This window comes from Wyeomyia smithii, chromosome 1 (genome assembly GCF_029784165.1).
Source record: "Wyeomyia smithii strain HCP4-BCI-WySm-NY-G18 chromosome 1, ASM2978416v1, whole genome shotgun sequence".
Lineage (NCBI taxonomy): Eukaryota > Metazoa > Arthropoda > Insecta > Diptera > Culicidae > Wyeomyia > Wyeomyia smithii.
Genome location: NC_073694.1, coordinates 105,593,349 through 105,605,162, shown reverse-complemented (window position 1 = coordinate 105,605,162; position 11,814 = coordinate 105,593,349). Strand labels below are relative to the sequence as shown.

General features: G+C 45.8%; 2 protein-coding genes across 2 annotated transcripts; both read left to right on the top strand.

Annotated features, from left to right (window-relative positions):
- The first annotated feature begins 970 nt into the window (after nucleotides 1–970).
- On the top strand, nucleotides 971–4,768 carry LOC129717042 (uncharacterized). The gene is made up of 5 exons (XM_055666887.1): nucleotides 971–1,357; nucleotides 1,627–2,922; nucleotides 2,977–3,251; nucleotides 3,322–4,602; nucleotides 4,666–4,768. The coding sequence occupies exons 1-5, from the start codon at nucleotides 971–973 to the stop codon at nucleotides 4,766–4,768; spliced, it is 3,342 nt and encodes a 1,113-aa protein (XP_055522862.1).
- A 674-nt stretch (nucleotides 4,769–5,442) lies between these two features.
- Nucleotides 5,443–9,786, top strand: LOC129717041 (uncharacterized). The gene is made up of 4 exons (XM_055666886.1): nucleotides 5,443–5,829; nucleotides 6,099–7,394; nucleotides 7,449–7,723; nucleotides 7,794–9,786. The coding sequence occupies exons 1-4, from the start codon at nucleotides 5,443–5,445 to the stop codon at nucleotides 9,784–9,786; spliced, it is 3,951 nt and encodes a 1,316-aa protein (XP_055522861.1).
- Nucleotides 9,787–11,814: the final 2,028 nt, after the last annotated feature.

Sequence of the window (11,814 nt, the reverse complement as noted above, 5' to 3'; positions counted from 1 at the left end):
GCTTCTGGCCATTTGGAGCTTTACTACAAATTGTATCGTTTCTACAAGGAATCTTCAGCTACCGTTTGGAACGGCGATTCGCTTGCGGAGTTTATAATAAAATACAAGGCATATTTCAGCCTTGGCAAAGGTTAGTACCTTTCCAAGAACTTAACATTTCTATCGCCAGTGCTACCTGGTCTTCTTTTCGCAGAAACCGGTCTGCATTTTATTGTTGCTGCTTCACCTGGCGACGCGAATCCGGCGGTGTTAATCCGCTGCGGTACGACGAGTTGCCGCTTATTGGCGTTCGGTGACGCTCATCTTCTTTCTTTTCCTGCTTACAATGGACGACGATCGGAGAATTCAACAACTAAACGCTAGGCGGACAACACTGCTCGCTTCGATTCATCGCACCGATTCGTTCCTGCAAGAATACGTGCCGGAACGGGATTCCTTCGAGGTTGCTCTGCGGCTGGAAAATTTGGAAGTGCTGTGGCAAGGACTAGAGGAGGTCCAAAGTGAGCTGGAAATACTGGAGACAACGAATGGCGCGATGGTAAGAAACCTACAGTTTCGATCCGACTTCGAACCCAAACTTCTCAGAATAAAAGCTGGCCTAATTTCCAAAATACCTGCTTCTCCTTCTGCGGCGCATCTCCCTCAAAATCCTCCCACTCTTTTGCACTCTGGTTTGGCTGGTCTCAAGCTTCCGACTATTTCTCTTCCCGAATTCGCTGGTGATTACCAAGATTGGCTCGCATTTCACGATACCTTTTTAGCGCTAATCCACTCTAATCAGGAAGTGGCCGATATTCAAAAATTTCACTACTTGCGTGCTGCTGTGAAGGGTGACGCTGCACAGGTAATTGAATCGATTTCCATTAGCTCTGCTAACTATCGGCTGGCCTGGGAGGCCCTTGTTTCTCGCTATTAAAATGAATATTTGCTGAAGAAACGTCATCTGCAGGCTTTATTAGAAACACCAAGAATGGCGGAGGAATCCGCCACGGCGCTACATGGACTGGTGGATGAATTCGAGAGGCACACTAAGGTACTAAAGCAACTGGGGGAACCAACCGATGCATGGAGCACAATGCTGGAGCATCTGTTATGCACCAGACTTCACAATGAAACGCTCAGATTATGGGAGGACCATGCGTCTACGCTACCAGACCCTACGTACACGAACCTCATCGAATTTTTGCAACGTCGAATTAGAGTGCTGGAATCCATTTCGGTGAACTGTGATGCTGTTCAATCTATTTCAGGTTCACATACTGCTCCAATGGTTAAGCATGGACCTTCCGATAAAAATGGAAAATCATCGCATCTGAAAATGGTCGCACATGCCGTTCAACGCAATCTCATCGGTCTGGTAATGTGTTTATGCTTACCGTTATTCTTGTCATCGTCGATGCATACGGGCAACATCACTTTGCTAGGGCACTGTTAGATTCTGCATCCCAGCCCAATCTGCTCACTGAGCGCATGGCGCAACTTCTCAAGCTTAAACGTAAAAGGGTAAAGGTGCAACTTCAAGGTCCTGGCGGAATAGGCATTCGCGCCAAGGACACGGTCACAACACAAATTCGTTCGCGCAAGGAATCTTTTGCTCTTGATGTTGAGTTTCTCATTCTACCACAGGTTACTGCTGACTTACCTGAGAGGAACATATCCATTGCTGACTGGAATATTCCCAAGGATCTTTTCTTGGCTGATCCTACCTTCAACGAACGAGGTCCATTCGACATGATTATTGGTTTTTCACACTTTTTTGACTGTTTTAGATCACCAGCACGAATTCGCATTGCAAGGGACCTTTCCGAGATGGTGGACAGTGTCTTTGGATGGATTGTGGCTGGATCTAGTGATTTGATTCCTGCTTCCCCGGAAACCGTGCAGTGCAACGTGACTGCTATTTGTCTTACCACACTCGAAGAAAGTTTGGAACGGTTCTGGAAAGTGGAGGAATTACCTTCGCGCGATAATTACTCGGCGGAGGAACGCGAATGTGAAAATTTATACACGTCGACCGTGACAAGAGATCACAGCGGGCGCAACATAGTTCGTCTACCACGGCATCCTGAATTCGATAGCATGTTGGGCGAATCCAAAGCTGCTGCACTGCGAAGATTTAAGCTGTTGGAGCAGAGATTAGAACGCGAAGCGGAAATGAAGGAGGAGTACCATCGATTCATGCGTGAGTACATTTCACTTGGTCATATGCGATTGCTCGGTATGAACCAGCACCCCTACGGCAATTTTTATCTTCCTCACCACCCCGTCGTAAAGGAATCCAGCACCACGACAAAGGTGCGTGTAGTCTTCGATGGTTCAGCAAAATCTACTTCTGGAGTATCGTTGAACGAGGCACTTCTCACTGGACCGGTTGTGCAGGACGACTTACTGTCAATTGTCCTCCAATTTCGGAAATTTCCTGTGGCACTAGTGGCTGACATCGAGAAAATGTACCGGCAAGTTCTAATTCACCCTGAGGATACACCTTACCAACGCATCCTGTGGCGATTTAACGAGTCTGACCCAATACAAACCTACGAGTTACTAACCGTCACTTACGGTTTAGCGCCATCTTCTTTCCTGGCTACGAGAACACTCCAGCAGCTGGCCGACGACGAAGGGACTGCGTACCCGCTGGCTGATCCTATATTACGCAAGAATTTTTATGTAGATGATTGCCTCGGAGGCGCGCAATCAGTTGATGAAGCCTTGCAGCTGCGACACGAATTGACCGAACTGTTGAGCAAAGGCGGACTCACCTTACGAAAGTGGACATCGAACAAACTAGAGGTACTGCAGGGACTGTCATCAGAACAAATTGGAACGCAATCATCATTTGTATTTGCACCGCATGAATCTGTAAAGGCTCTGAGAATCGGCTGGGAGCCTGAGACAGATGAGCTACGTTTCGAATCGAAAATTGTTAGCAGGAAGGCACCAGAAACTAAACGATCAATTTTATCTTCCATTTCGCAGCTTTTCGATCCGCTAGGATTAATTGCCCCTGTGGTCATTCGGGGTAAAATGTTTATGCAGGAGTTGTGGTTGGCCCACTGCGATTGGGATCAGCCTGTGCCGAACGCTATACAAGAAAAATGGAAAACCTATCATCATGACCTAGCCGGCATAGCAGAATACCGCATCGACCGTTATGCATTTCTACCCAATGCGAAAGTTCAGCTACACACCTTTTCGGATGCATCTGAAAGTGCCTACGGAGCTTGTTTACGCGCGATCTACAGACACGCATGGCAACGTAAGGGTCAAATTATTAGCGTCTAAATCACGAGTCGCACCATTAGATCGAATCACACTCCCCAGGCTCGAGCTGTGTGCAGCAGAAATTGCATCGCAGCTGTATGCACACGTTAAAACCGCTCTGCAACTGGAAATTTCGGATGCCCGCTTTTGGTCGGATTCTACCGTCACGATTCAGTGGTTGCAAGCGCCATCTCGTACATGGAAGACGTTTGTTGCCAACCGGGTATCTAAGATACAAACCCTGACACACGGCTATCGATGGACTCATATACCAGGGAAGGACAATCCCGCTGACTTGGTTTCCCGAGGAATGGCAGTTGGCGAATTTGTATCGAGTGAGTTGTGGAAGTATGGACCAACTTGGCTTCGGTTACCTGAAGGAAAATGGCCTGCACCTCTCCCGCTGCATGAACCAGTCGACAACATCGAAGCCCGGAAGGTAGTTGCTACAATGGTTCGCGCTAAACCGGCTGTTAATTCCATATTTCTTCGGTACTCGTCATTCACGCTGCTTGTACGAGTCACTGCTCATTGTCTGCAATTTATTCGTCTGACACGGCTAAAAGCTCGAACCAATCCACAATCCAGACCAGGTACCAGCCAGCTTTTGTCTGTAACGCAATTAGAAGAAGCAAAAGTGCGATTAATCCAGATTGCCCAAGCAGATGAATTCAGCCAGGAGATTAAAGAACTTCAAGCGCAAAAACCGCTACATAAACAATCGCAAATTCGTGCACTTAATCCTTTCATAGACCAGCAAGGAACTATCAGAGTGGGGGAGAGGTTGAGACTGTCTGACCAGCCATATTCCTATAAACATCCATCCCTTTTGCCCAGCTTTCACCCACTGTCCAAATCAATCGCCAAATTCTACCATCTGAAACTGCTACACGGTGGTGGCCAACTAACACTTGCCGCCATGCGCGAAACATATTGGCCAGTTCGAGGCAAACGACTTGTGAGAAGTGTGATTAGAAATTGCCTCCCATGTTTACGAGCCAATCCCGTTCCGGCCCAACAACGCACAGGTCAACTTCCGATACCCCGTGTTACACCGAGCCGACCGTTCACCGTTACCGGTGTTGATTATGCCGGTCCCGTCTACTTGCGCCCTCCACATAAGCGCGCATCCCCAACGAAAGCCTACATCTGCATCTTCGTTTGTTTCTCAACTAAAGCCGTCCACATTGTGGATTCATCCGACGCCTGCTGCTTCTGGCCATTTGGAGCTTTACTACAAATTGTATCGTTTCTACAAGGAATCTTCAGCTACCGTTTGGAACGGCGATTCGCTTGCGGAGTTTATAATAAAATACAAGGCATATTTCAGCCTTGGCAAAGGTTAGTACCTTTCCAAGAACTTAACATTTCTATCGCCAGTGCTACCTGGTCTTCTTTTCGCAGAAACCGGTCTGCATTTTATTGTTGCTGCTTCACCTGGCGACGCGAATCCGGCGGTGTTAATCCGCTGCGGTACGACGAGTTGCCGCTTATTGGCGTTCGGTGACGCTCATCTTCTTTCTTTTCCTGCTTACAATGGACGACGATCGGAGAATTCAACAACTAAACGCTAGGCGGACAACACTGCTCGCTTCGATTCATCGCACCGATTCGTTCCTGCAAGAATACGTGCCGGAACGGGATTCCTTCGAGGTTGCTCTGCGGCTGGAAAATTTGGAAGTGCTGTGGCAAGGACTAGAGGAGGTCCAAAGTGAGCTGGAAATACTGGAGACAACGAATGGCGCGATGGTAAGAAACCTACAGTTTCGATCCGACTTCGAACCCAAACTTCTCAGAATAAAAGCTGGCCTAATTTCCAAAATACCTGCTTCTCCTTCTGCGGCGCATCTCCCTCAAAATCCTCCCACTCTTTTGCACTCTGGTTTGGCTGGTCTCAAGCTTCCGACTATTTCTCTTCCCGAATTCGCTGGTGATTACCAAGATTGGCTCGCATTTCACGATACCTTTTTAGCGCTAATCCACTCTAATCAGGAAGTGGCCGATATTCAAAAATTTCACTACTTGCGTGCTGCTGTGAAGGGTGACGCTGCACAGGTAATTGAATCGATTTCCATTAGCTCTGCTAACTATCGGCTGGCCTGGGAGGCCCTTGTTTCTCGCTATTAAAATGAATATTTGCTGAAGAAACGTCATCTGCAGGCTTTATTAGAAACACCAAGAATGGCGGAGGAATCCGCCACGGCGCTACATGGACTGGTGGATGAATTCGAGAGGCACACTAAGGTACTAAAGCAACTGGGGGAACCAACCGATGCATGGAGCACAATGCTGGAGCATCTGTTATGCACCAGACTTCACAATGAAACGCTCAGATTATGGGAGGACCATGCGTCTACGCTACCAGACCCTACGTACACGAACCTCATCGAATTTTTGCAACGTCGAATTAGAGTGCTGGAATCCATTTCGGTGAACTGTGATGCTGTTCAATCTATTTCAGGTTCACATACTGCTCCAATGGTTAAGCATGGACCTTCCGATAAAAATGGAAAATCATCGCATCTGAAAATGGTCGCACATGCCGTTCAACGCAATCTCATCGGTCTGGTAATGTGTTTATGCTTACCGTTATTCTTGTCATCGTCGATGCATACGGGCAACATCACTTTGCTAGGGCACTGTTAGATTCTGCATCCCAGCCCAATCTGCTCACTGAGCGCATGGCGCAACTTCTCAAGCTTAAACGTAAAAGGGTAAAGGTGCAACTTCAAGGTCCTGGCGGAATAGGCATTCGCGCCAAGGACACGGTCACAACACAAATTCGTTCGCGCAAGGAATCTTTTGCTCTTGATGTTGAGTTTCTCATTCTACCACAGGTTACTGCTGACTTACCTGAGAGGAACATATCCATTGCTGACTGGAATATTCCCAAGGATCTTTTCTTGGCTGATCCTACCTTCAACGAACGAGGTCCATTCGACATGATTATTGGTTTTTCACACTTTTTTGACTGTTTTAGATCACCAGCACGAATTCGCATTGCAAGGGACCTTTCCGAGATGGTGGACAGTGTCTTTGGATGGATTGTGGCTGGATCTAGTGATTTGATTCCTGCTTCCCCGGAAACCGTGCAGTGCAACGTGACTGCTATTTGTCTTACCACACTCGAAGAAAGTTTGGAACGGTTCTGGAAAGTGGAGGAATTACCTTCGCGCGATAATTACTCGGCGGAGGAACGCGAATGTGAAAATTTATACACGTCGACCGTGACAAGAGATCACAGCGGGCGCAACATAGTTCGTCTACCACGGCATCCTGAATTCGATAGCATGTTGGGCGAATCCAAAGCTGCTGCACTGCGAAGATTTAAGCTGTTGGAGCAGAGATTAGAACGCGAAGCGGAAATGAAGGAGGAGTACCATCGATTCATGCGTGAGTACATTTCACTTGGTCATATGCGATTGCTCGGTATGAACCAGCACCCCTACGGCAATTTTTATCTTCCTCACCACCCCGTCGTAAAGGAATCCAGCACCACGACAAAGGTGCGTGTAGTCTTCGATGGTTCAGCAAAATCTACTTCTGGAGTATCGTTGAACGAGGCACTTCTCACTGGACCGGTTGTGCAGGACGACTTACTGTCAATTGTCCTCCAATTTCGGAAATTTCCTGTGGCACTAGTGGCTGACATCGAGAAAATGTACCGGCAAGTTCTAATTCACCCTGAGGATACACCTTACCAACGCATCCTGTGGCGATTTAACGAGTCTGACCCAATACAAACCTACGAGTTACTAACCGTCACTTACGGTTTAGCGCCATCTTCTTTCCTGGCTACGAGAACACTCCAGCAGCTGGCCGACGACGAAGGGACTGCGTACCCGCTGGCTGATCCTATATTACGCAAGAATTTTTATGTAGATGATTGCCTCGGAGGCGCGCAATCAGTTGATGAAGCCTTGCAGCTGCGACACGAATTGACCGAACTGTTGAGCAAAGGCGGACTCACCTTACGAAAGTGGACATCGAACAAACTAGAGGTACTGCAGGGACTGTCATCAGAACAAATTGGAACGCAATCATCATTTGTATTTGCACCGCATGAATCTGTAAAGGCTCTGAGAATCGGCTGGGAGCCTGAGACAGATGAGCTACGTTTCGAATCGAAAATTGTTAGCAGGAAGGCACCAGAAACTAAACGATCAATTTTATCTTCCATTTCGCAGCTTTTCGATCCGCTAGGATTAATTGCCCCTGTGGTCATTCGGGGTAAAATGTTTATGCAGGAGTTGTGGTTGGCCCACTGCGATTGGGATCAGCCTGTGCCGAACGCTATACAAGAAAAATGGAAAACCTATCATCATGACCTAGCCGGCATAGCAGAATACCGCATCGACCGTTATGCATTTCTACCCAATGCGAAAGTTCAGCTACACACCTTTTCGGATGCATCTGAAAGTGCCTACGGAGCTTGTTTACGCGCGATCTACAGACACGCATGGCAACGTAAGGGTCAAATTATTAGCGTCTAAATCACGAGTCGCACCATTAGATCGAATCACACTCCCCAGGCTCGAGCTGTGTGCAGCAGAAATTGCATCGCAGCTGTATGCACACGTTAAAACCGCTCTGCAACTGGAAATTTCGGATGCCCGCTTTTGGTCGGATTCTACCGTCACGATTCAGTGGTTGCAAGCGCCATCTCGTACATGGAAGACGTTTGTTGCCAACCGGGTATCTAAGATACAAACCCTGACACACGGCTATCGATGGACTCATATACCAGGGAAGGACAATCCCGCTGACTTGGTTTCCCGAGGAATGGCAGTTGGCGAATTTGTATCGAGTGAGTTGTGGAAGTATGGACCAACTTGGCTTCGGTTACCTGAAGGAAAATGGCCTGCACCTCTCCCGCTGCATGAACCAGTCGACAACATCGAAGCCCGGAAGGTAGTTGCTACAATGGTTCGCGCTAAACCGGCTGTTAATTCCATATTTCTTCGGTACTCGTCATTCACGCTGCTTGTACGAGTCACTGCTCATTGTCTGCAATTTATTCGTCTGACACGGCTAAAAGCTCGAACCAATCCACAATCCAGACCAGGTACCAGCCAGCTTTTGTCTGTAACGCAATTAGAAGAAGCAAAAGTGCGATTAATCCAGATTGCCCAAGCAGATGAATTCAGCCAGGAGATTAAAGAACTTCAAGCGCAAAAACCGCTACATAAACAATCGCAAATTCGTGCACTTAATCCTTTCATAGACCAGCAAGGAACTATCAGAGTGGGGGAGAGGTTGAGACTGTCTGACCAGCCATATTCCTATAAACATCCATCCCTTTTGCCCAGCTTTCACCCACTGTCCAAATCAATCGCCAAATTCTACCATCTGAAACTGCTACACGGTGGTGGCCAACTAACACTTGCCGCCATGCGCGAAACATATTGGCCAGTTCGAGGCAAACGACTTGTGAGAAGTGTGATTAGAAATTGCCTCCCATGTTTACGAGCCAATCCCGTTCCGGCCCAACAACGCACAGGTCAACTTCCGATACCCCGTGTTACACCGAGCCGACCGTTCACCGTTACCGGTGTTGATTATGCCGGTCCCGTCTACTTGCGCCCTCCACATAAGCGCGCATCCCCAACGAAAGCCTACATCTGCATCTTCGTTTGTTTCTCAACTAAAGCCGTCCACATTGAGTTGGTTTCGGATCTCACTACTTCGGCCTTTTTAGCAGCATTTCGACGTTTTTTCTCTCGCAGAGGATTGCCGGCGCACGTACACTCCGACAACGGTAAAAATTTCGAAGGGGCGCGAAACGAAATAACCGAGCTGTACCTCTGGTTGAACAGCAAACGAAACAGAGAAGGGATCGAAACAAACCTAGCCAGCAATGGCGTAACGTGGCATATGACACCCCCCAAGACACCCCACTTCGGTGGCCTTTGGGAGGCAGCGGTAAAAAGTGCGAAAAAACATCTGCATCGGCAATTAGCGAACACTCGTCTGTCTTTCGAAGACATGGCAACGGTTTTGACACAAATCGAAGCTAGCATGAACTCGCGACAGCTAACACCACTTACCGAGGACCCTAACGATTTTTCTGCGTTGACACCGGCGCACTTCTTGGTGGGAACCACACTGCATGCGCTGCCAGAACCAGACCTGCGATGCCTTCCGATCAACCGCCTGGATCACTATCAACAGCTACAGCAAATACATCAGCAGTTTTGGCACAGGTGGAGAACCGAATATTTGCACGAGCTCCAGAAGGATCACAAGATTTGCCAGGCAAATGAAGATATCGTCCCCGGTCGCTTGGCACTTGTCGTAGATGAGCTTCAAGTACCGCTGAAATGGCCACTGGCTAGGATCGTCGGTGTTCAACCTGGTGCGGATAAACTTGCTCGAGTTGTCATCCTAAGAACGAGCAAAGGTATCATTAAGAGGCCGATCGTCAAAGTCTGCTTATTGCCTATTGATGCTGCTGAAACTCCTGTTCCAGAGCCTGCCGCCGAGATGGACATCCAGCAAAACGACACCTTGGAGAAAAATCAGTAAATTTTGTAGTTTTTAAGTATGCTGAAACGAGAAGAGAAGAATATAGTTAGAAAAATTGTAAAATTTGATTTGTGTCACAAGAACAGCGAAACGTGGAACTTGTTTTGATTGAAAATGTCATTTGTCAAGGTGGTGGCGATGTTCAGGTTAGGCATAAAATTCTAAACAATTGCTTAGAATTCGGCAGTGAACGCACTCTGCGTTGAGGCCCATTTTTGTGTAGACTACACCTTGCACACACACTGGTAGGAATTGGGCAATATTTATAGAGTGGTTTCGCTGGCAGTAGTTTAGTTGCAATGAAATTGTCGGCTTAAGTAGATCGCCTGAAATAAAGGTCAAAGTTAATAAATTTAAAGTGAAAGTTTAGTAACTCTAAAACTACTTACTGGTGTAATCACTTACCCGAAGAAAGTGCCCCTCTGGATCATCTGCTACGGGTTGCTGGTTGCTGTTAGTTGCTGTTCTTCTGTCTGCTGCTGGCCCTGCTTGTTGGTGCACCGATCGACGGAGTCTCGATCAACCGCACATTCGTTGGATAGTTTGGCAGGTATTTTTGAGCTGCGATCTGGACATTGATCGCATCACTCATTTTTGCGTAATATGAGTGAATGTCGAAATTTTCAGTTTGTAAAAGCAGTGGTTGTTCTAAAGCTAATATTCGAAGTTTTGTCAGTTGTTTTCAAGGTGTTACTCTAAACTGTAAATTGGTTAGAGCCCGAAAGAATGCAACAAATTGCAGCGGCTGTGGATGCGGAATCGTCCTGTGAAATAGGAGGTAAGGAAATTGTAATAACATTGATTAAAAAAATATGGAATCCGAATCCCGCATAAACAAATATCATAAACGAGTTGTTTCCCTTATAGTATCCTAACTATTTATAAACAAGTCACATAACCATTTACATACCATATCAGCCCCAGTTGTGACCATCCAGTTTATAGTAAATTGAGAAATAACCATTTGGTGAACTAGGCCCCGATCAACCACTCTTTATGCACCTTTATGAAACGACAACAACTGAAAACAATCGATATAGGTTCAAAACTAATCGATAGCGATCGTTCTCGTTTCATGAAGAAACTTAAAGATTGGTTGGTCGAGGCGTGAGGTATGGTTACCATTCCAAAACATCGATTTTCCTGAACATATTTTTTTCGATATTATACACGATATGGTGAACTAATAACACTGTGCTACAAATGAAAAAAAATATGCCAGAACTATTGAAGTCACCTAGTGTAGGTTGTAGGTCTTGTTGAGTGTAACATTTGCTCATACTAGAAATTTTCTAAACACCCCCAAAATCTGAAGTTATGGTCAAAATACGGTTTTTTGGACCTCAGTGCATACAATTTTTTTTAACTCAGTCATTTCTCAACCGATTTTCAATATTTAGGCAGTTTTGGAAAGAAAATGAATAGAGCTTTCAAAAGGCTTACTGGTTTTTCTACTACTACTAAAAAATGTTGAGTTATTTGAGTTTAAAAATATTTTTTTTGATTTTTTCACGCAATTTTTCAATTTAATTTGAAATTTGCCACCTGTTTTTGTGAGAAAGATACTACAAATACACTAAACTTTTGAAATTATATTCAATGACGAATCAAACAAAAGTGGTTTTGTGAAAATCGGTGAATATTTGACTGAGTTATACATTTTTTAAGAAAATCAGAATTTTTGGCTTCTATCCCACAATTATTTCGCGGTGCTACAAATGGTGAAAAAACACAAGAACTTCTGAAGTGACCTACCGTATGTTGTAGGTCTTGTTGAGTGTAACATTCGCTCATATTAGAAATTTTCCAAACACCTCCAAAATCTGAAGTTATGGTCAAAATACGGTTTTTTGGACCTCAGGGTATACATTTTTTTTAACTCAGTCATTTCTCAACCGATTTTCAATATTAAGGCAGTTTCGGAAAGAAGATAAACAGAGCTTTCAAAACATCTACTGGTTTGTACTAATATCTCTAAAACATGTTGAGTAATTTGAGTTTAAATATAATTTTTTAGATTTTTTCACA

What these genes read in the sequence shown, in the direction of transcription:
- LOC129717042 (XM_055666887.1), top strand. Translation starts at nt 971, where the DNA reads ATGGCGGAGGAATCCGCCACGGCGCTACATGGACTGGTGGATGAATTC. An exon ending in AACGCAATCTCATCGGTCTG is followed by an intron (nt 1,358 to 1,626) that starts GTAATGTGTTTA and finishes ATTCTACCACAG; the next exon opens with GTTACTGCTGACTTACCTGA. An exon ending in GCGATCTACAGACACGCATG is followed by an intron (nt 3,252 to 3,321) that starts GCAACGTAAGGG and finishes CACACTCCCCAG; the next exon opens with GCTCGAGCTGTGTGCAGCAG.
- LOC129717041 (XM_055666886.1), top strand. Translation starts at nt 5,443, where the DNA reads ATGGCGGAGGAATCCGCCACGGCGCTACATGGACTGGTGGATGAATTC. An exon ending in AACGCAATCTCATCGGTCTG is followed by an intron (nt 5,830 to 6,098) that starts GTAATGTGTTTA and finishes ATTCTACCACAG; the next exon opens with GTTACTGCTGACTTACCTGA. An exon ending in GCGATCTACAGACACGCATG is followed by an intron (nt 7,724 to 7,793) that starts GCAACGTAAGGG and finishes CACACTCCCCAG; the next exon opens with GCTCGAGCTGTGTGCAGCAG.